The 21180-nt window shown below is 37.8% G+C and overlaps 2 protein-coding genes across 2 annotated transcripts in view; both read left to right on the forward strand.

Moving 5' to 3' along the window:
• The window catches only part of LOC140943093 (uncharacterized), a 155732-nt gene that overhangs the window by 79596 nt on the left and 54956 nt on the right, over positions 1 to 21180 (forward strand). The window lies entirely within an intron of this gene.
• On the forward strand, positions 1023 to 12875 carry LOC140943346 (uncharacterized). The gene is made up of 7 exons (XM_073392427.1): positions 1023 to 1036; positions 2150 to 2276; positions 2969 to 3422; positions 9482 to 9750; positions 10283 to 10397; positions 11648 to 11703; positions 12333 to 12875. The coding sequence occupies exons 1-7, from the start codon at positions 1023 to 1025 to the stop codon at positions 12855 to 12857; spliced, it is 1560 nt and encodes a 519-aa protein (XP_073248528.1). The 3' UTR covers positions 12858 to 12875.

A 21180-nucleotide genomic window follows, 5' to 3' on the forward strand; every position in this document is an offset into this window, starting at 1 on the left:
AACTTCGTTAACTCCACGTAGTGTTACCCGATCTTGTAACTTTTCATTCTCGATCCTCAACTGTGGTCTTGGTTGCCTTGAGGGTAGAGGGTAGAGATTTGCTTTGCGTTTAACGTGAATGGTATTTGGTTAATGTATATAACGTTAAACATAATAAGCCCAATATGTAATATAAAGGAGTTGATAATGGATAAGCCACATAAAGAATGTGGAATAGTGGGTTGTAAGCTTTTGATTCTATAAATTTATACCAAGCTGCAACTGTTGAGTTAATCAACTTTTAAAGAAACTCTAGTGATAAACTGGTGAGAAAATTAAATAACAATTGTTTTAATCTGAAATTAAGCTTGCAAAATAATTTTACCACAGTAATGAGAATTAAAAGGTTGCTTCTCGAGCGCTATCCATTTTTTGCCCGCAGGAGTCTAAGAAAAAAAGAAAGAAACTGATAGAGCTGAGAAATAGATGGTTCACTCGATTGAAGCTTATTATTCTGGTTTGCTTTCGAACCACAATGGGTTTATGCGGTTTTAATTCAATAGCTCCTCTAGATCTCGTTACTATCGAATTTCGCGTCCACTCACTGGCGTCTTCTTCGGCCTTCATGTTCGCTCCGAAACCAGATCCAGTTCGCCTCGAAAGCAATGCAAGCGCATGGAATTCTTATGACATGCAGTTACAATATTTTAATATTAACTCCCAACGGTTTAACTCCAGATTAGGCAGCTGGCAATCAGCATCTTGTTTTTTCTCGTTATTAAAGTATCGTTGCTTGTCTCAGTCTTTTTATTTCCTTATTTCCTTGGAAATCATCCCAAACAATGCACGTTCTTAAAGGGGGAGGTTTTTGATAAACGCTGTCTGAAGTGTTTATCTGAATTTCTTCAAAAATTAACATCATTTTAAATTTATTGCAAAGTAGATATAACTCGGTTAAGTCGACATCCTGTATTTAATATTATCTATCCAATACTGTGTATTTAACAATTCCTGTCTTAAATTGTAATAAAATCAAAATTGTAATGAGTGTGTTAGCGTAAGTAAAACTTTGTCTAGTAACGTATTAGTTTGTGTAATGGATACTAAGCTGTTACATCGCACGCGATTTAAATTCAACGGCGATTTCACATAGTACAATATGTAATTCTGAAGATGACAACTACCATCAAAAAATGTTTGGTAAATTAAAGAAAGTTGTTTTGTTTATGCGACTATCGAAATTTTTGGGTCTGAAATAGGGTAAAGGTTTGTCCTGTCTACAGCTTTCTCTACTAGAACCAAGGTCGTCTCTTTTACTGTTCATCTTTTAAGAATGGTTTGAAATAGGAAGATGCGCGACTAGCCCACCCAAATTTCCTATCGTATCCCTCCACGTACCATCTCTAGCTGAAAGATGAGGCATTTTAATTTCCTACTAGCCTACGAGCAGACTCACTTGTGAAATTTCGGGGAAATTCCTTCCCCATTATTTTACTCGCCCATTTCCTCGCCTTATTATTCTCCCCGGCTGACGCTGCCTGTCGTCTACACGGCAAACATTTCCCCGAAATCGCACCACAGGTGGCCCAAGCGTAAAATCAGAGGAAAACATAGATAAACACGGAAAAACAGGGAGAATCAGGGGGAAACATAGAATAACTCGAGAAAACAGGGGAAAACGTAGAAAAACACGGGAAAACAGGGGAAAACGTAGAAAACCACGGGAAAACAGGGAGAATCAAGGAAAAACATAGAAAAACATGGGAAAATAGGGGAAAACGTACAAAAACACGGGAAAACAGGGAGAATCAGGGGAAAACATAGAAAAACACGGAAAAACAGGGAGAATCAGGGGAAAACATAGGAAAACATGGGAAAACAGGGAGAATCAGGGGAAAACATAGAAAAACACGGAAAAACAGGGAGAATCAGGGGAAAACATAGAAAAACATGAGGAAACAAGGGAAACATAGAGAAAACAGGAGAATACATAGAAACACATGGAAATTTCTATATATATTGGGGACATAATATGGAGTCTTACATGAGATACTAATCAGACTAAACCGCTTACCTTACTTAAAATGTGTGTTACGTCTCTCCTATGTGGTCCACGGGCCGATTTATTGCCGTTTTATGGGTGTTTACGGTTTTCTTTCATTTTGTACAGGTTGAACGTGACTCAGTTGGTCACTCTCCTCCTTGACTCCAAACTAGTTTCAGTTCTCTGTCACTTTGGAAATTTTGGATGCGGAGATGGAGGATGGACACCGGTCATGAAAATGGACGGCAACAAGGTAAGACATTTGTGAACGTTTTCCCTTAGTTTGGCGACGAGAGTGGAAAAAAATGTGTTATTAATAATTAATTACAGGTTTGCCTCTGTCAGCGGTAATTTTCAATTATCCTAGCCTGCAAATACAGCCGTTTTCCCTTGCTCCTCGTCGCTAGGGACGTTTCATCAGGAGGAACGTCTGCACCTCAGCGACAGAAATTCCATACTAATGACGTCAAATTGCAAAATTTTCTGGGAGAGCATAACCCCAGCCCTCCAGGTTTTCTTCGCCTTCGTCGCCGGCTAACTTTTCTTCTCGTGCGTACATGCCAAGTCCCTGGATCTGAAAGATTTAAGTATTAAGAACATCTTTAAGCCGTTCTGGAATATCTCGGTCAGTAGTAAAGGTCATCCGCCCTTTCTGTCAGACGATGTGAAGGTTTTCATCAAAACACGGAAGCCTGGTCTCTGTATTTGCGATTCTATCGGTGACCATTAACACCATTTCGCAAGCTCTGGCTAATTTTATTTTATAAAGCTGGAGAAGCGAGGACGTTGCGGATATTCTTTTCATTGTAATGGATCTTTCATTGCAAAATCTTTTTTTCTTCTTCTCCGGTAAGGATGTTGTCTTTGGAAGAAAAAAGAAACCTTTGATTTCAACTTTTCTTTTTAATGGACATCTATCCTATTTCTTCCTCCTTTCTACCACAGCAAACATTTCATTACGAAACAGCCTTTTGGAGAAACAAAGAAATCTTTAACCTTGACGGAGGGAAGACTGGGTTTGACTCACAAGAGACTAAACTGCCCTCCTACTGGAACACTTCCTTCTCCAAGATCGGCCAACAGATCAGGTTTATTGTCATCAACCAACAGGCGAACTCCTCGTACTCTCTGATCGCTGATGGGCAATACCGCGCCACCTCACTGGGTCGTGACACGTGGAAGTTGCTCATTGGTTCTGAGGCCTCCTTGCAGTACAACTGTAACAAAGAAGGGTCCAATGTTGTTAGTCACGATTATCCTTTTAAATCCAAAGCAAGAATCGGGATCATTAGTAACGACCAAGACAGTTGCGCCTTGGGTGACTCTAGAATTGGATTTGGTACTGGAGGATATCCTGATAATAGCAGCTCATGTGGAAACGAGGCTAAGTGGTTTCCAGGTATTAAGGCAATGGGATATATTTTGGTGCAGTAAAAAGAAACTGCTTTGGGTTAATTTGCCTTGGCGCCAAACACGAAAAGCTAGCTTAACTTAACTCTAGATGCTGGTCATTTTGTTTGAGGATAAACAAAAGAAAATAAGTAACCATTATACATTAAACTGAGGCATATAACCCTTTTTGTTAGAAATAAAGGATACACTGGGAAACCAAGATAAAAATCATTGGCTTTGTTTCTCTCAGTTGCTTCTCAAAGTTAGTACGCGTTAACAAAACTATCTCATTTTGAGACTGTATGTGAGTGTTCAGGTTTTACTATTTTTTGTCATTGTTGTTGTTTAATTTTAGATCAGTATTTGAAAAGAACGAAGTTGATGATGCGAGTACTAGCTTCTATACATGGCCTCTTTTCCAAGTTCTTTTAAATAAGCGTCCTTGAAGAGTTTACAAATTCCAGACTACTGTAGTAATGAAAATAAAATAAGGACCGTCCTGTATCGGTAATTATAAACGTACTCGTTGGCTTAAATGTACTCATAGGCTTAAATTAGTCATAAAGTGGGTTGGGAAAGGTTTCAAATTGGGATGATATTTCTCAAATTGTGATCAATCGGTTCCAGAGGAGACTGAATTGGAGGTTGAACCACGCACTCAAATGATACTTGGAAACCGAATTTGATTCACGAGATAATATTTTAGCTAATAAATTCCTAGAGTGATTTTGCTTTGGAAGTATATCCCTTGGGAAGCATAGGATGCAGTTGTGTGGATGGTTTCCATCCACGTACTTTTCTGCCAGGTAAAATGTCGTGTTATTTTTTGGGTTCTATTGCTACTTTATTTTCCATTCAAGAGTGAATTTGGAAAATCTGAAACACAATCCCAGTTTAATCATGAGTTTTCTTTGCTAAATCTTATTGACTGCGCTCTTTTTGGACGCCCGCCGGGACCTTTTTTGAATTTTTGGGACCCAAAAGAGGCGTTTATTGTCATAAAAGTTGCAAGCTCAACAAAATTTTCAAAGATGCTTTCGGCGATAATATCAAGAGAGTTTAAAAATAGCTGAATTTTTGTGTCCATCAATTTTACGTCTAGGGTATCCATATAGCGATCGATATCAGGCGCTCTTTCGAATCTTTACATCGATGTCAGAATCCTCGCTTCGGGTTATGGTGTTATCATCGTTAGTAAATCCTTACCCTAAATTAAACACAGAATGAGCAAAATGCAATGCGCAGACCCTTGTTAATAAAGCAAGGAACTGAATAAATTGAATGATTTTCAGTGCCCCTTTTTGCTTATTCCTAGTATTTTGGAGTAATTGTCATGGGGGCGTCTATCAGAGAGGGGCGGCTGATACAAATTAAAATAAACGCATTTGAGAGTGGGCGTCTGTTAGATCTTTTACGGTAAAATGCTCTCCGCATTTTCGTGAACTTTTAATTGTCCTTTCTACAGGCTTTGACTCCGAGTTTCGCCAAGACGTTTTCACACAAGAAGATTATCATTATCTAAAACTTCCTTGACTTGTTCAAGACATTCAATGTCTTTCAAGATATTCAATGTCTACGACAGCCTTACCTGCAATCTTTAAGGAGCTGTGTCATGAAATTAAACAAAATTCAGACAGAGAGAACTGCCACCAAATTGAATGAAACATTAAAATAACCGCTCAAAAAGTTCAGTAGAAGAAGGTATAAATGAGACAGCAAATACAAAAGAAAGCACGGGAAGTGAATCTTAAAAAAGACTGAAACGGATTACAGTTGTGGTTTTTGAATCTGACCCGTTAACCCAACAGTTTTTCAAAAGTCATTTTTGTTGATTGTAACGATCGATATAATGCTTAGGAGACATTTATTTGACAAGAGGCCTTATCTACCATTCACAGGTTATTTCTCATGTTAGTTAATGAATAAGGACGCGCAACTTGCATTATAAACACAATAAACTAGACAGCCGTGACACAGCCTCTTTAAATGCTTGAGACTGCCCACCTACCCCTCCCCTAAACCAACATTAACACTTACATCCTACTCAGGGCGAAATGTTGGCTTAGGGGAGGGGGGGTAGGAGGGCGGTTTCCCAGAAACGTAAAATGATCCAGAAATCCTTTATGCTTGTCTGTTAACCTGCTAAGTGGCTCTATTTGCGGTTGACATGAACTATAATTAGTTCATCCCGAGCCATTTTAACTCATGTTGTTCACGTTTGAGGTTGCCGCCGAGTTAGGATTTCGAGTTGGATTTCGAGTTGGATTTTCGAGTTAAAATATTTTTGGCGGACTGTTTCCAATAAATTGTCAATTCTGATCACAGATCCAGAGTAACAATCCCTAATCCCAGGAGCTAAAAATCTGTTCCCTGGTGAAACAAATACTGCTGGTCCAATATTCTTCGTAGAAGCAAAAATTCTACGGATTAGCTGTATTTTTACAGATGGTCATTGATTTAACATCAAGCCCCACCAGGAAAGACCTTGAATATGGCAGTGATGATGACTTTAAAAAAGAAGGCGAGGATGGTTTCTTGTGTTCAGTTTTCCCCCATTGCACACACAGGCTGTTTTATTGACATCTAAGTAATAGGTGTTTTAGTGGTTCCAAACTGCCACCAAAAGGCATCAAAACAGTTTGCATTTTTTTAAATTTTATCATGACTAGTGCTTTCACAAAGTTATGGAGCCATTTATAAGCAAAACGAATTGCCACACATGCTTCCGGCATTCATAACCGATACATGTATTGTCTCGTTTAATAAGTAATAATTAAAAACTAGGGGGGGGGGGGGGGGATTTTTACAAAATTTACTTTCAGCGAAGAGATGGGGTCTTACGTGAATGAGGAAGCTTAATGCTGTGTATCCTGCCGTATGGCTGTTTTTTGTTTTTTTCATACAGAATGTTGTTGATTTAACCATAAGTTAAGTTGCAGCTGGATTACTAGTAACCATCTCGAAAAAAACAACTCTACATCCTTACTCGAAAATCCAAATCGAAATCCTCAGTCGAAAATCCAACTCGAAATCCAACTCAAAATCCTATCTCGGAAGCTGAACAGTTACGATTATCGTTTTCCTCTAGGTTTTTCTTTGTTATGCTGATTCTCAGCTGACATTTTTTGGATTAAGATCCAAAAACATTTTTATCACTGGCAAAGTAATAGTAATAGTAATAATACTAATAATAATAAAACTATAACTTTGGGAGCGATACCAAAGAACTTTTAAAAAAAAGGCACTTAAAGGAAATAGGAATTCTAAACAGGGGGTAAGAACTATACAAAATCTGTACTTCTTGGATAGGCCACCATTTACAGAAAGGTCTTTGAAGATAAAGACGCAACTAAACTTGCGTCCAATTTTTTATAAGACCAAAATTACCCCAAATCGAAATATTAGTGCAAGAATGAGTTAAATTATATCAGAGATTTTGAAGCCGTTCAAAAACCTCGCGGGAGTGTCTTATCAGGTGTAAAAACTCTCGGCTTCGCATCGAGTTTTTAGACCAGACCTGATAATACACTCCTGCTCGTTTTTAAAACAGTACGTAAAACCGTCAAGTTAACCCAGGCGATTTAATTCAACGATATGGTTCATTTTAAATAAACATTTAAAAATCAACAGTGGTCGACAAATAATTTTCAATACAAATTATCTAGCGGTATCAGGTGTCTTAGCTAGCGAAGATAATAGAGAGTTTTAGCAACGACGACGGCGACAGCAACGATAACGTCAAAAAAAAAAACTGAACCATAGGTTTATTGAGCAAAACAACAAGTTTGCAGGTGCACACGCTTTTGTGTACATTTCTTTGCCGTCACTGCACGACTGCGACGTGAAAATGCCTAATTTTACGTTTTATGGAGGATTTTAGTTGCTGAAAAACTCTAAACATCCTTTTGCAAGAGCGGCCCGAATATCTGTCTTTAGAAAGGGTGAAACTGGTTTTAGCTTTGCCGCATAAAATTGTATTAAACGCTCTTTCCTTTTCGAGTCTTTTCGTGAGTTTATACCTGGTACCCGCTGTCAGTAAATTTTTCAAAATGCTGCACTTCAGCCACGATTTCTTGCGTAAAGCTATTCCGCTGCTCAAGGATTTTAAGAGACTCCTCAGTTTTCAAACAATTTTGACGGCAAGAAAACGGGGTAATACAATTAACCAAAATATAATTCTTTGGTGTTAGAAAGTATGAGTACGAGGACGAGAGTGAAAAAAAACTTGAAGCGAAATCTAAATTATGTTTTATAAACGTAAACACTTAATAACCTTTCTGCATGTGCTCAGACAATTTTCCTTCTTCTCTGCCTTTCTCTTCAAGTCACTTTTTGGGTGATATTTGAACGCATGTCGCCGAGACCGATAAACAAACAAAGTTTCAGTATGGATTAATCAAGAGGTTAAATTTGGTATTAGAAACACAAAGGAAGACACATTTCTTGCAAAAAATAGTAAGCATTGTTTAAGTTAAGTTAGGACTTCTTTTCAAGGGATTTCAATTCTGACGTTTCCCGCGTGTGACAATCCGTTAATTTGAGTAACGTTCCTTTGCTAATTACATACCAGTCACAAACATAGTTTATTGAGACTCCCTTCAACAGGCGGCTTTTCAGTCACAATGTTAACTATTACATTATAATGGTAATTAAGAAAAGAAAACTTATTTACAGTAGTTTAATTAAATTCAAAATACATCCAAATCAATTTATTTCGTATGAAAGTGTCCGCTTAAAACTATCAATATCTTTATAGTGTTCTTAATATTGTCAGCTAGCCCATTCCATTCCCTTGGACCCCGAAAATAAAATACCCTTTGTCCCATTGACAGTCTACATCGGGGGACCACAAAATTGTTACATCCCCTTGTGTTCTTGTTGTGAACTGCTGAACGTTTAAAAAAATATTTACCTAAATAATCTGGAGCCAAGCCATCTAATTGTTATACGCAACTATTTTTACAGACTGATCAACGCACTTATTATCTCTCGTTGCTGAATATATAGAGGATATTTCAACACTCGAAGAGAAATTTCGTATTTCCAAGCGGCCATGTAATATCCTAGATATATGCAGCAGCAAGGGATAACAAGTGAAATGCAATGATCAGTCTGTAAACATAGTTCCGTTAAATTAGATGGCTTAGTTCCAGATTATTTACTGTAAATATTTTTTTTCAAGCGGCCATGCAATGTTCTATTTATTATATAAACACCAGTGAATTACCAAACCGTTTCACTTTTAAATATTTTTTTCTGTGAAAGGCGCGATTTATTATGTAGCCATAGTAACGGTGATATTTCACGTGTGAAGATAACATGTTTATATTTTCACATGTGAAGATATCATGTTTTCGCGCGAACGCTTACCTGGTATTTAAATGGTGGTTATATAATATACTAATACATTCCATCCTGATATCCATGGATAGTTGAAATAAGCAACTTATGAATCGACACATACTCTCTCAGTTTGAAACTATCAATGAGTTTTCACCTGCTTAATTTTTTTGTTTGGACACCACAACCATTTATAAATTTTCGTCATTAAATTGTAACTATCTGGCAATGTGTATTTATGATAACGTTTTAGTGTTCGAGTGATATTTCGTAATTTTTAAGGCTCGACATTTTGAAATTTTTTTTTTTTAACAAACGCTACAATTGTGGAAACTTTACTTTAGAATATTACGTTACGAGCAGCATTACATCGGAATAAAGCTTAATTCCTTTCAGCTACGAAATTAGACAGTGCGCATTTAGGGAAGTCTAATACAAACTTTATTTGAGAGTGACCGTCTATTAGATCATTTACGCTATCTTTGCTTTTGACAGAACACGTCACTGACAACGCACAAGTCAATCGAGCTCAAATTTATTAATAAATTTAGCATGATATTATTAACAATTACTATATTAGGGTTCCTTGCAAATTCTACATGAGAAAACTTCGCTTTTATCGCTCTGTTACACACACACACCCTGTTGATGAAAACGGCGCTATGAGATTGCAGAGGTGGCCGGATAAAATAATTTGCTCACTCATATTCTGCTTCATCTTTGCAGCAGTTTTGGCGGCCGAAGAAGAATCTAGATCTTCCTACATAATAGCCCGAGAGAACAAACGTTTACATGGCTATGCTGTAAAGAGAATCGATTCTACGGATGGAATGGCATGCAGTCAAGCTTGTTTAAGGCATTCTTTGTGTACTTCTTCTAACTTTAAAGAGTCCTCAGGCAATTGTGAACTGAACAAGCACGAGTTTTCAATAACTGCAGATGATGACACCAAGCTCACTGATAATACGGGCACAACGTTTTCAATGTTTCTTAAGGTGAGTCGAAGAGAGGTTTGTCAACAACGTACGCGATGTAATTAAGAACTGCGTTCAACTAAATTTTTAACTAATATACATCTGTTCTGTTGCAAAAAACAGTAAAGTTGAGTTTTATTAGGATGCATTTATCAAAAATGGCATCCAAAGCGGGGATATGTCTTGTATTGGAGCCAGTCATGTTCACTGCCTTTTGCTACCAGTTTCAATCCGCCGGACAATTTTTTAATGTTATTGACGGCTATGTATTATTGCCTTCAGTTGGTTTACTTGTTTTTAAATTACAGTTAAGAAAAATGACAGTGCAATTAAAAAATACAAGGAGAGGCCGTCGAGTTTGTAATACATGGAAATTCTATTTTGGTTTCTAATTTCACTGCGCCTTAAAAAGTATCTTGAGAGATCAGTACGTACTGCAAGGATGACATGAATTCGAACGTTTTTTCCCTAAAACATTTGCTAGTGTAAAAAGCTGCAGGAAGTCGATGGAAAACAACTTTTGCTTACCCATGTAAAATGTGATTTTCTGCAGGGTTGTCTGATGGCTGGATGCCTCAACAGAGGTTCTTGTTTGTTCGACAAAGAAAAAGAAGCTTTCGCTTGCTCATGCAATCTGCAATGGAGTGGGGGAAAATGCGAACTAGTAGGTAAATTCTTATTTTTTTTGTCCCTTTTAATAAATATAGAATAGTGAAAGAGGTGTATTCCGTGCTAGCACCTGGAATCCCGAATTCCATGCAGGGAAACTCTACGCCTCTGCTAACAGGGAAAGATGTGTATTGTTTGAAGCAAAATCACATATTTGTCTGTATCTGGCAAATGTTTCAGTGGTACAAAGAAAGTTAAACTGTTGACAGATTACCAATTTAATGAACCTTCTACCCTGTGAAACTGGTAAGTAGCATTTGGCGTTTAATTTCTTAGCCTCAAATGTGGATCGGCCTGGAATCAGGTTCCTTAGTAGAAAGAAAAAAGCGAATAATGGTGTGAACAGCCTGCTATTCGCCCCTCTTCTCCTCTAAGAAGCCTGATCTAGGCTAAGTCTGAAACTTCAAAGTTTTTCTTGTGATTTTTCGTTTTCTTTCTTATGAAGTATAGGCTCCTGAAGGGTATATATGTCCAATGCATAGCTGTGGCCATTTTTAAGTTTTGGGTTCGCCATCTTGTGTTCCGGCTATTAGGCTCTACACCAAAAGCTTTCAGCCAACCTTGCATTTTCCGCGAGTTTCTAAATCTGATGGACTAATTATAATCTGTTTTTGTGGACATTGACAATTTATTTGTAGACAATTTATTTGGCCATTATTCTATGATGGTCAAACGTATTTTTATATAATAGTATGAACCCACATCTAACTGAAGACAGTGGGTCTTCTTTTCAAACAGAAAATGGTTGGGAAGGACATCTCAACTGCCTTAGTTTGTAACGAGGGCTTTACTGGAGCATCTTGCCAAATAGGTAACAAAACAAGCGTTGACTGAAACTGAAAAAGTGCCCTTGTTTTAGCTTGAATATAGGACATAACACTAGCAGGACTACAAGTGAATGTGATCATTTTTTTCAGCGATCAAGTCATGTCAAGACTGGCATCACGAGAACCCAGACGAGTAGGTTACTTCCATTTTTCATAAAGGTCTTTATTTATTCGAGTTGGTTGTAAACGACACCAACGCTTTAGTACTAGACAAGGTTGTGAAACTGTTTTTTTTTTTTTAAGTAAACAGTGAAAAACCTGCATGTTTTGACACCCTTTGGGAATGCTCTAGTGTCCGCCTAATACAGGTTTCACTGTAGTTGTTAACCAAAAAGCGTCTTCTTTGTCTAGGACAAACAAAACTCAGATGATTACAATTATCCTTGACTCAAAGCCAACATCCGTTCTCTGTCACATGGGAGATTTTGGATGTGGGGATGGAGGATGGACACCAGTCATGAAGATGGACGGCAACAAGGTACGAAGTAGCCTGTGCCAGGCTCTTAGATAGTAGGGACATCAGAGCCTCTGTATGGGTGTTTCTGACGAAATCGAACGCGAAGATCGCCATTGGTTGGGCTGCGCTTGCTTTAAGTAGCGTTACCACGTAAAAAAAAAAATGCTCAATGTGCGACGATTTCGTGCTCGCCTGAAAAAACGAAGATCTGATGGAAAATGCGCGACAAAATCGACGTCTGTGCAGGTACCCATGCAGAGGCTCCCATCGCCAAAATAAAACAGGCGAAGCGTTCTTATTCTGCGTTCAGTTCAGTTCATTTTTATTTGGCCAAAATATAATACAATACGGAAATACAAATAGAAATTGTAAGTTGGCAAGGGAGCTCAGAAGAAACCAGAAAACTTATGAAGCCTGGGCTCCCCAGTCATAAAGAAAAATGTATAACGAAATTCGCTGAGCGATACGTTAAAAATAAGAACTAGAAAGAGACTGAGTAAAGTTATGAATTCAGTAACAAGATATAGAAAAACGTTCTTAACTGTGGATTGTTAGGAATATAAGGAGAGGGTATCGCGAATGTAATGTTGTACACAAAAGTAATTTATCGAACAATTAATTTGACGGCCAAGTACTTGTTTCTCTCACAGCAAACTTTTGAATACAGTTCCTCTCTCTGGAGCAACAAAGAAACCTTTAACCTTGACGGAGGGAAGACTGGGTTTGACTCACAAGAGACCAAACTTCCCTCCTACTGGAACACATCCTTCTCCAAGATCTGCCTCGGTATGAAGATCAATGACACCGACCAGACCAAGTTTATTGTCATCAACAAGCAGGCGAACTCCTTGTACTCTCTGATCGCTGATGGGCAATACCGCAACACCTCACTGGGTCGTGACAAGTGGAAGTCGATGATTGGTTCTAATGCATCCTTGCAGTACAACTGTAACAAGGAAGGGTTCAATACTGTTGGTGATAATAGTGGTCAATCCAAAGCAAGAATCGGTATCATTGGTAACAACCAAGACGATTGCGTCTCTTGCGACTCTAGAATTGGATTTGGCACTGGTGGAAGGTCTGATAATAGCAACTCATGTGGAAACGAGGCTACACTTAATTCAGATAATGGCGATAAGCATATTAAGACAATGGGATACATAGTGGTGCAGTGAAAGGAATCTGATCTGGGCTAAATTTACTTTTTTCGCTAAACGAATTCTATCTTAAGGGGCCGGTCGTTTATTACCTGAGGGAGAAGCCGGGTTTTTTTTTGGGGGGGGGGGGAGGGAGGGTTACGGCCATTTTACTGGATGTTCATTTTCAAACACTTGATTTTTAGGGGTTACTTTCAGATGAGAAAGCTTTTAATACCTGGAGGTCATTTTAATAAATTTCATGAAAGTAGTGAAAAGGCAGTAAGGAGCGTGAATTAAAATTGAATGTACAAGCCGTGAATACTGTAGAAACTCCGATCTTATAAACACGACTGAAGATAAATTATGTGCAGGTGGACGTCAACACGATTTGCAGCCAAAATCAGTGATTCGTAATTTCCACAGCAACAGTCAGCAATCAGGTTCATCAGGTTAAGAGAGGGAGTCACTTTCACGATATCTAAAATTTATGAGGGACAGGAGCCCAATTTGATGGGCTCCTGGTATTCCTTAAATTTGCAGGTATGCTGTTCCATAATTTAGGTCCTGCAATAGAAAATCTTCGATCGCCATAAGACTTTAGCTTAGACCTCGGGACTTGAAGTAACTTATTCGAGCAAGAACGCAAAGAGTAGGAGCTGCTACAAAAACTGAGCAAATTGGATATATAACTTAACGTGAAAGTCAATTATAGCCTTATATACTATAGCAATAAAATTTTATAAATAATACAGTATTCAACAGGCAACCAATGTAAGTCTATTAGCCTGGGTGTTATGTGTTCATCAGTTTCTTTGTGAATGTTACGATGCGCGCTGCTCTATTCTGAACCGAGCTGAAGGCGGTTCAAGAGAACTTAAGGTAGTGCATATAGAATCGCATTACAGTAATCTAAGTTGGTAGTCACAAAAGCATTGAATAATTGCTTCAGTAGATTCACGATCCAAATATGTTCTTATCTTACTAATATTAGTTAAATGTCTTGTACATCTTTTTAATGTGGTCTTCCATATCAGCACTGGGATCGAGTATCACTCCAAGATTACGAAAAGAAGAGGACGGTTGAATAGTTTCACCCCCAGCACGAACAAATTCCAATGAACGACTGGGCCGATAACGTGAACTGAGTAGAAGCAGCTCAGTTTTTTCCTCATTTAGCTCAAGACCATTAAGAATCATCCAATTATTGATTTCCTCTACACATATTTCAATGCTAGATTTAGCTGAGGAGAGAAGATCATCACTTCCTAATTTAAATGACACATAGAGCTGAGTGTCATCAGCATAGCGATGGTATGTAAGATTGTGTCTCTTTATGATATCAGCCACTGGTGAAGTGTACGTACAAAAGATGTAACAGAGACCCAAGGACGGATGACTTTTCTGGTTCAAAACAAACGGTAAAGACACAGACATGCGTGCTGGGATGTTAAAAGTTAACGGGGACAGTGTTATTTCAGGTAAATTCTGAAGATGAATCTGACGATGTCTACCACGGCACAGGTTGTCAAAACGTCAGTCATTGTCAACAACGGTACTACGATCACCCGGACAATCATTCTCAAACTACTTTGAAATCGATTTTGAAATGATTCCTAGGTTCAAACCGAGCCTCGATTGCCAGTTGCTGTTCGGAAAACCAGCCAAAGCTCCTCCACCGGAGACATAATTAAAACTGCAGCTTTTTGTTCTTCATTATTTGGCGCGGGATTCTCCTTTTTAATGTTTTCCTGTCAGTAATAATGACTGAGTAACTGAGACAGCTTATACAAAAGGTTAGTTTTGCGTGATTATCTTCCCTCGCTACTGTACAAGTCGCTATTTATTTTTCAACCATTTTTTGTCCTTAGTGCAGCAACCTTAGCTTGTGACACAGCAAGCGGAATTTATTAGTGCCTTGTATTCTATGCATTATTACTGCAAACAAGCAAAAAAGGCAGTCGGCTGATTCCAAAAGGACGCTAAGGCGTCTGAGAAAAAACATCTTAGGACTGAAAAAAGCACTTCCCGTCGATACATAAAGATCGAATTTGATTCGCAAAATAATATTTTAGTTGACAAATTTCTAGAGCGATTTTGCTTTCAATTGGAAGTATATCACTTGTGAAGAAGGCGGTTGTGATTCTGGTTTCCATCCCCGTACCTTTCTGCCATCTAAAATGTTCTTTTTTTTACATTCTATTGCTGCATTATTTTTTCGTTCAAGTTCTCTAACTGTAATTGAAAATTTCAGGTGTCAGATGTGTTAAAAGTCTTGTCTTGTATTGTCTTGAGTGTTCACAAAAGACTGATATACACCTTTTTTATATCTAAGATATTTTTAAAGGCTTAAGAGGGGGCGTTTAATCCGGATAGGAGGCGTTTAAAAGAGACATTAATGTTGAAAGCTCATCAAAACTAAGATGCTTTCGGCAGAGATATAGCTACTATCAAGAGAGTTTGAAAAGAGCGGAATCTTGTGTCCATCGATAATGTTGTGCGTAGGCCAGTTTAGATATCCATATTGCTCTTTCAAATCTCTACATCGATGTCAGAATCCTTGTTTAGGATAATTGTGTTGTCATCGTTAGTCTATCTTTACGTTGAACTTGAAAATGAACAAAATGCAATTAGACCCTTGTTAATCAAGCAAGAAATTGAATAAATTGAATGATTTCTCTCCTTTTTACTAATTCCTAGTATTTTGGAGTAATTGTCATAGGGGGCGTCTGTTAGAGAGGCACACGGGTCTAATAGAAATTTAACATTGAAATGGGGGTGTGCCCCCCGCAGGGATTTTACCCAGAAGGCGAAATCCCGAGGAGTCATCCTAGTGGCTCGCAGGTATAATGAAGTACGTATAGTTGAAATATACAGTCAGTATGACAGAAAAATCTCGATTTCCTAGATTAGGGGCCGAATGGAATCGTTAGGTAATGATGACGTTTCTATTGTTCGTGCCCGCAAGTAAGAGATGGTTAGGATGACGTAAAACAGAAAACCCCCGAAGGGACCGCCTAGGTTGATTTTGTGACACTTATTGTACAGTCATACTTCGATACTCTTGCAGGGGCGGATCTAGGGGGAGCGTGCAGGGGGTGCGCACCCCCCCCCCCCCCCTGAGATGACCTGTGGTTTTCTAATACAACTGGTATTCTGCAAAAAAAAACTATGTGGTTTATTGGTGTTGAAGTAGAGCAAGAGACGAGTGCACCCCCTCCTAAAAAAGATCCTGGATCCGCCCCTGTCTTGCGTTACTTGTTATTAGTGACATTCTGTGGAGCAGCTGTTTTTAAAGTTATGGACCAAAAGACCCTCGTTAAGCGCGGATGAAGTTACAGGGTGCGTATATCTTTATATGGACACTTGGAGAGTTTGCCAGACACGAGTGTATCATTCACAAATCTATGATGGGAAACAATTTGCGAGACACCCTTTCTCTCTCTTTAGGGGAATAAGGCTCAGTCCACAAACAAGCAAAACGAGTGAATCAACGGCTTGCTTATCACTAGCAGAACGATGCACGATTACAGAAATTCGCCGACTATTAAATTCTATGCTGGCGTATTCCATGCTCACAAATGTCCCTCTAATCTATAATTTTTTTTCTTTTTAAACAAGTATTGTCTTAAACGGTTAAAACTGAAATGGCTGGAACGCCCGAGCGTGAATTTATCAAACCTGTTAATTTCTAAGGCTTACTTTGCGGCTAATAAAATGAACTCTATGCGAAAAAAGAAAGAGAAATAGAGAAAAATTCCAACTTCGAATCAAATCTTTTCTTATGGTTTAGAATAAAATATTCTCGAAAATGAGAATGTTTTGATCGAGAGGAGCGGGGGGTGTAAATCGAACTGAATCAGTGCATGGAACCTAGCTGTTTCTGTGTTTCCCGTTTTATCTCGCCTATTGTATGGAATATGTGTGAAAATCTTCATTATGAAAAGGTATATTTCGAAGAGCTACCCAACGACCAAGAATACTATTGACCGACAACATACAGACCGGGGCAGCTGTAGTGTCACCAATTACTAGACCTTACTAGTCAGATAAGAGGCGTTTATTTGATAGTGGGCGTCTGTTAACGTTAGATTATTTACGCTAACTTGCTCTATACAGCAAAATCTTCTGCATTTTTATGAAATTCCGAGTTCGCCAAGATATTTTCACGCAAGAAGATTATCATTATCTAAATGCTTGTCTATTAATCTGCCAGGTGGCTGTATTTGCAGGTGACATCATCATCAACCATTACTAATTCATCCCGAGTCATTTCAACTCATATTGTGCACGAGCCGCCAGTGGTAACAAGCCATCTGAGGTCTAAACAGTTACGATAAACTTTTTCCTCTAGGTTTCTCTTGGTTATGCTTATTCTCAGCAGACATTTTTGGGGTCCGGTGTTAATAAAGCTTTAAGGTCCAAACACATTTTTATCACTGGGATAAGTAATAATAATAATAATAATAATAATAATAATAATAATAATAAAACAATAGCTCTGGGAGCGATACTGAAGAACTTTTTAAAAAAAGTCACTCGACGGAAAATGCAATTGTTAACAAAGGGTTAGAACTATGTAAAGTCTGCACTTCTTGGATCTGCCACAATTTAGGGAAAGGTCTTTGAAGTAGAAGAAATTTTGTTGTTTCAAGGACAAAAACCAGTTTTTCAAATTATTAAACCAAACTAATGGTAATTAACTTAGTTTTTTTTGCTGTTGTAAGTAATATTTCACACTGTCAAGTATTTCTTTCTGGAAATTTTCACTAAAATGTGATTCCCACTATTTCTAGGCTAAAACCGTCAAGTCAGTTAATCCAGGCGATTTTATTCAACATGTATTCTTTATTAACTGTCGACTACTGTTGATGTTTAGAATTTTTATTGAAATAAGCATTTGATGGTCAACAGTACAGTAGTCGACACTTTATTCTCATTATATTGGTTATTAAGCGATATTAGGCGTCTTGGCTAACTATGATAATAATGGCAACGATAATATAAACATGTTTCCTCTTCAGGCGCGGATTTAGGATAAATACTTACCGATTTCCCTAAACAAGCGCCGAAGCTTCTAGGGGGTACGGGGGCATGCTCCCCCAGGAAATTTTTTGGATTTTAACTCCCTCAAGTCCCCTTTCCTGGGTTTCTGAGTCATTCAGATGGGATATTGGCCAGTTCAATTCTCCTCGGATAAAGCATTTGTCCAATCCATTTTCCAGATTTCAACCTGGAAAGTTTTTTTTATTAAAAACATATTTATTATAAAAAATCTGACCGATTTCCGTAAAACGTTGGAAACAGGTCTGGGTCGGCGCCTGCTCTTTGTTATGCTAATCCATAGCTGATACTTTGGAATTTGTTGCTTTAACGGCCCATCTTTTCCTTCAATTCAATAATTTTAAACGATGTTTTTTCGCCTGAAGTTCTGCATGGTTTGAATTACTCATGCCAGATGCTTTTAGGTACTAAAAAAATAAATTCTAAACAGGATGAACTGACCATTATTTCATAAATTGCATTCATATTTTGCGAGAGCAAGTCGCGAATATCTGTCTTTAGAAAGAGTTAACCCGATTTGAGTTTTTGCGCATAAAATTGCATGAAAATTGCTCTTTCCTTTCCACCTATCTGAACTTTTCTCCTGAGTTTCTACACAGTGCTTGCTAGCAGTAAATTTTTCAAAATGCAGCACTAATCAGCCATGATTTCTCTTAAATAACGCTGTGTTGTGCTTCTCAAGGATAAAAAATGTTTTAAGAGACTCCTTTTCTAACCAATTTTTTGCCTGCAAGAGAACGACGGAGTATTCATTTAACCAAAGTATAATTCTTTGGCGCAAAATATTAATTATGTTTTATAATGGTAAAGACTATAATCTTTCACGGTGCGCGTACAATTTTTCGCTTTTCTCTGCCTTTCTCTTCAAGTCTGGAACTTCCGTCAAAAGATGAAATTTGAACGCATGTCACTGAGACCAATAAATAAACAAAGTCTCAGTATCAAGAGATTAAATTTGGTGTTAGAAACATACAGGAAGACATATTTCTTGAAATGAGTTAAGTTAGGACTACTTTTCAAAGGGATTTCAACCGATTTTGCCCGCATGTGACAGTCAGTTAATGCGAGTAACGGCCTTTTGATGACCCCTTTGATAACTGTTATACGGAACTATTTTTAAAGACTGATCAAAGCAGTTTAGCGAGTATTTTTGCTGCTGAATATTAAACTCTATCCTTACGTCCATGGACAGCTTATCATCGACACATACTCTCAGTTTGAAACTCTCAATGATTTTCCCCTGCTCAATTTTTTTGTTTGGACACCTCAGCCATTTGTGAATTTTAGTCATTTAATTCTAACTATCTGGCAATGTGTATTTATGATAACGTTTTCGTGTTCGAGTGATATTTCGTAATTTTTAAGGCTGGATATTTTGAAAATTTTTTTTTAACAAACGTTACAATTATGGAAACTTTTCGTTAGAATATTACGTTAAGAGCAGCATTACATCAGCATATAGCTTAATTCCTTTCAACTGCGAAATTAGATAGTGTGCATTTAGGGAAGTCTAATTAATACAAACTTTATTTGAGTGTGACTGCAGACGGCTTAAACCATGATGGGTAGAACTGATATTGCAACAAAGGACATTCTTAATGCAACCTACTTTAAAGAAAGTGCTCATAACCTAAAAAAAACATTTTTTTTTAAACTGAAACTACACATAACTACGAGAATCTCTGGGGAAAAAATTCAATTTGAACACAGCGCTATTTTCAGGTCTCGAAAACTCACCAACATTTTTCTTTAAATCATTTTTAGAACGTTTGCTAACAAACTTAAGTTTGAAATTTGAACTAACCGAAACCACGCATCCCATTCTTTTAGGTGCAGTAAGGCAATTAAAGTTGGGTTCTTGCCACGGATAGCCTGCGAGCAAGCTCTCCTATTTGGGTAAGCGAAGTGTGCCTCGCGAGAACGCGCGAGCGAGGGGGCAGCCGCTCGCTCGCGCGTTCTCGCGACACTCGCTTCACTCGCCCCAATAGGAGAGCTTGCTCGCGGGTTCTTGCCACGGACTGATTTAAAACATAACCTCCACAGCAGGTGATTCCTTTTACTGAGTTTGCTAACAGTCAGATGGACATAACTACATTGTACACAATAACCACGTATAAACAAATCCTGATAAGAAATTTGTCTTGCGTTTCATTCAATTCTGAATTGTTTCAATTGCACCAAAGTCCCAAAACCTTTAGTTTTAATTAATAGAGAGTTGATTCTCCTTATTTGACAACCCACATAGTCTCTAAAACCTTATTGAACAGTATACTGTTCTTACTTGGCAAGTCGTCAAAAAGATACTGTTTTAAAAGACTAATAACGCATAATTTAAATTTTAACTGTATTGGTCGAAAAACCCATTAAGCACTCCCGAGCATTGAAATAACATTTCCAAGAACTTTTCAGTAAAGCTAAAGGAAACGTATCATTTTTTTCTTTTTTCAAAGGGAACATAGACGATTCGATGTAAATTCTTTTTGAAAAGAAAAGCAATGGTTGTAAATAGATTTTTGGACGCACGGAAAACGATTTTGTTATGGCTGCTGCTGATTGGCGCTTTTATTAAGACCGGAGAATAAGGCATTTATGACTCACTAAACATGAAGTCTTTTCTCAAAATTACAACCTTCCCTCTACCACAAATCACCCTAAAAAATTTTGTTAAGTTCTTCTTAGTCTCATTCTTTTTATGTTGTATGTTCACAGTTGACTAAAGAAAAATAAACTTGCAAGTTGACCCTCGAGACAATTTAATTAATATTCCCTTATTAAGGAAGAAGTATGGTCTGATATACAGCCATATTAAATTGCAGTGGAAAATACTGTAAAGATATTTTCTAACGCTAAAGAGTCTTGGAGCTAAAAAAGATTATTTATTTTGGTAACGTCTCCTTTGAGGGGGCAATACCCAGGCGACATTTTTTTTTGTCTCGTTTTTATAAGAATGTGTTATTTTTTCCATCGAGCATAATAATCCTAGTAACCAATACGTTTGCGTATAAAGTGCATTGGTTGAGGTTTCAAGACTTGTCATTAATTGGGCCTGCCATACTGAAGCGAGGTACCAGACAAAGAAAGTCATAAACACAAACATTTCATATTGCTTAAAAACTGAAGGTTTTTAAAACGGCTATCACTTTACAAGACATTGCTTTTGGCAGCGGTTTGTCAAGTTCATCCACTGAGTTTAGGAAGTTTGCCCCAGAGATTGTTGTTAATCGTCGTAACCAATACGTTGGCGTATACAGTGCAAATTTGCTTGAGGTTTCAAGACTTGCCATTAATTGGTCCTGCC

Source organism: Porites lutea, chromosome 7 (assembly GCF_958299795.1).
Source record: "Porites lutea chromosome 7, jaPorLute2.1, whole genome shotgun sequence".
NCBI lineage: Eukaryota > Metazoa > Cnidaria > Anthozoa > Scleractinia > Poritidae > Porites > Porites lutea.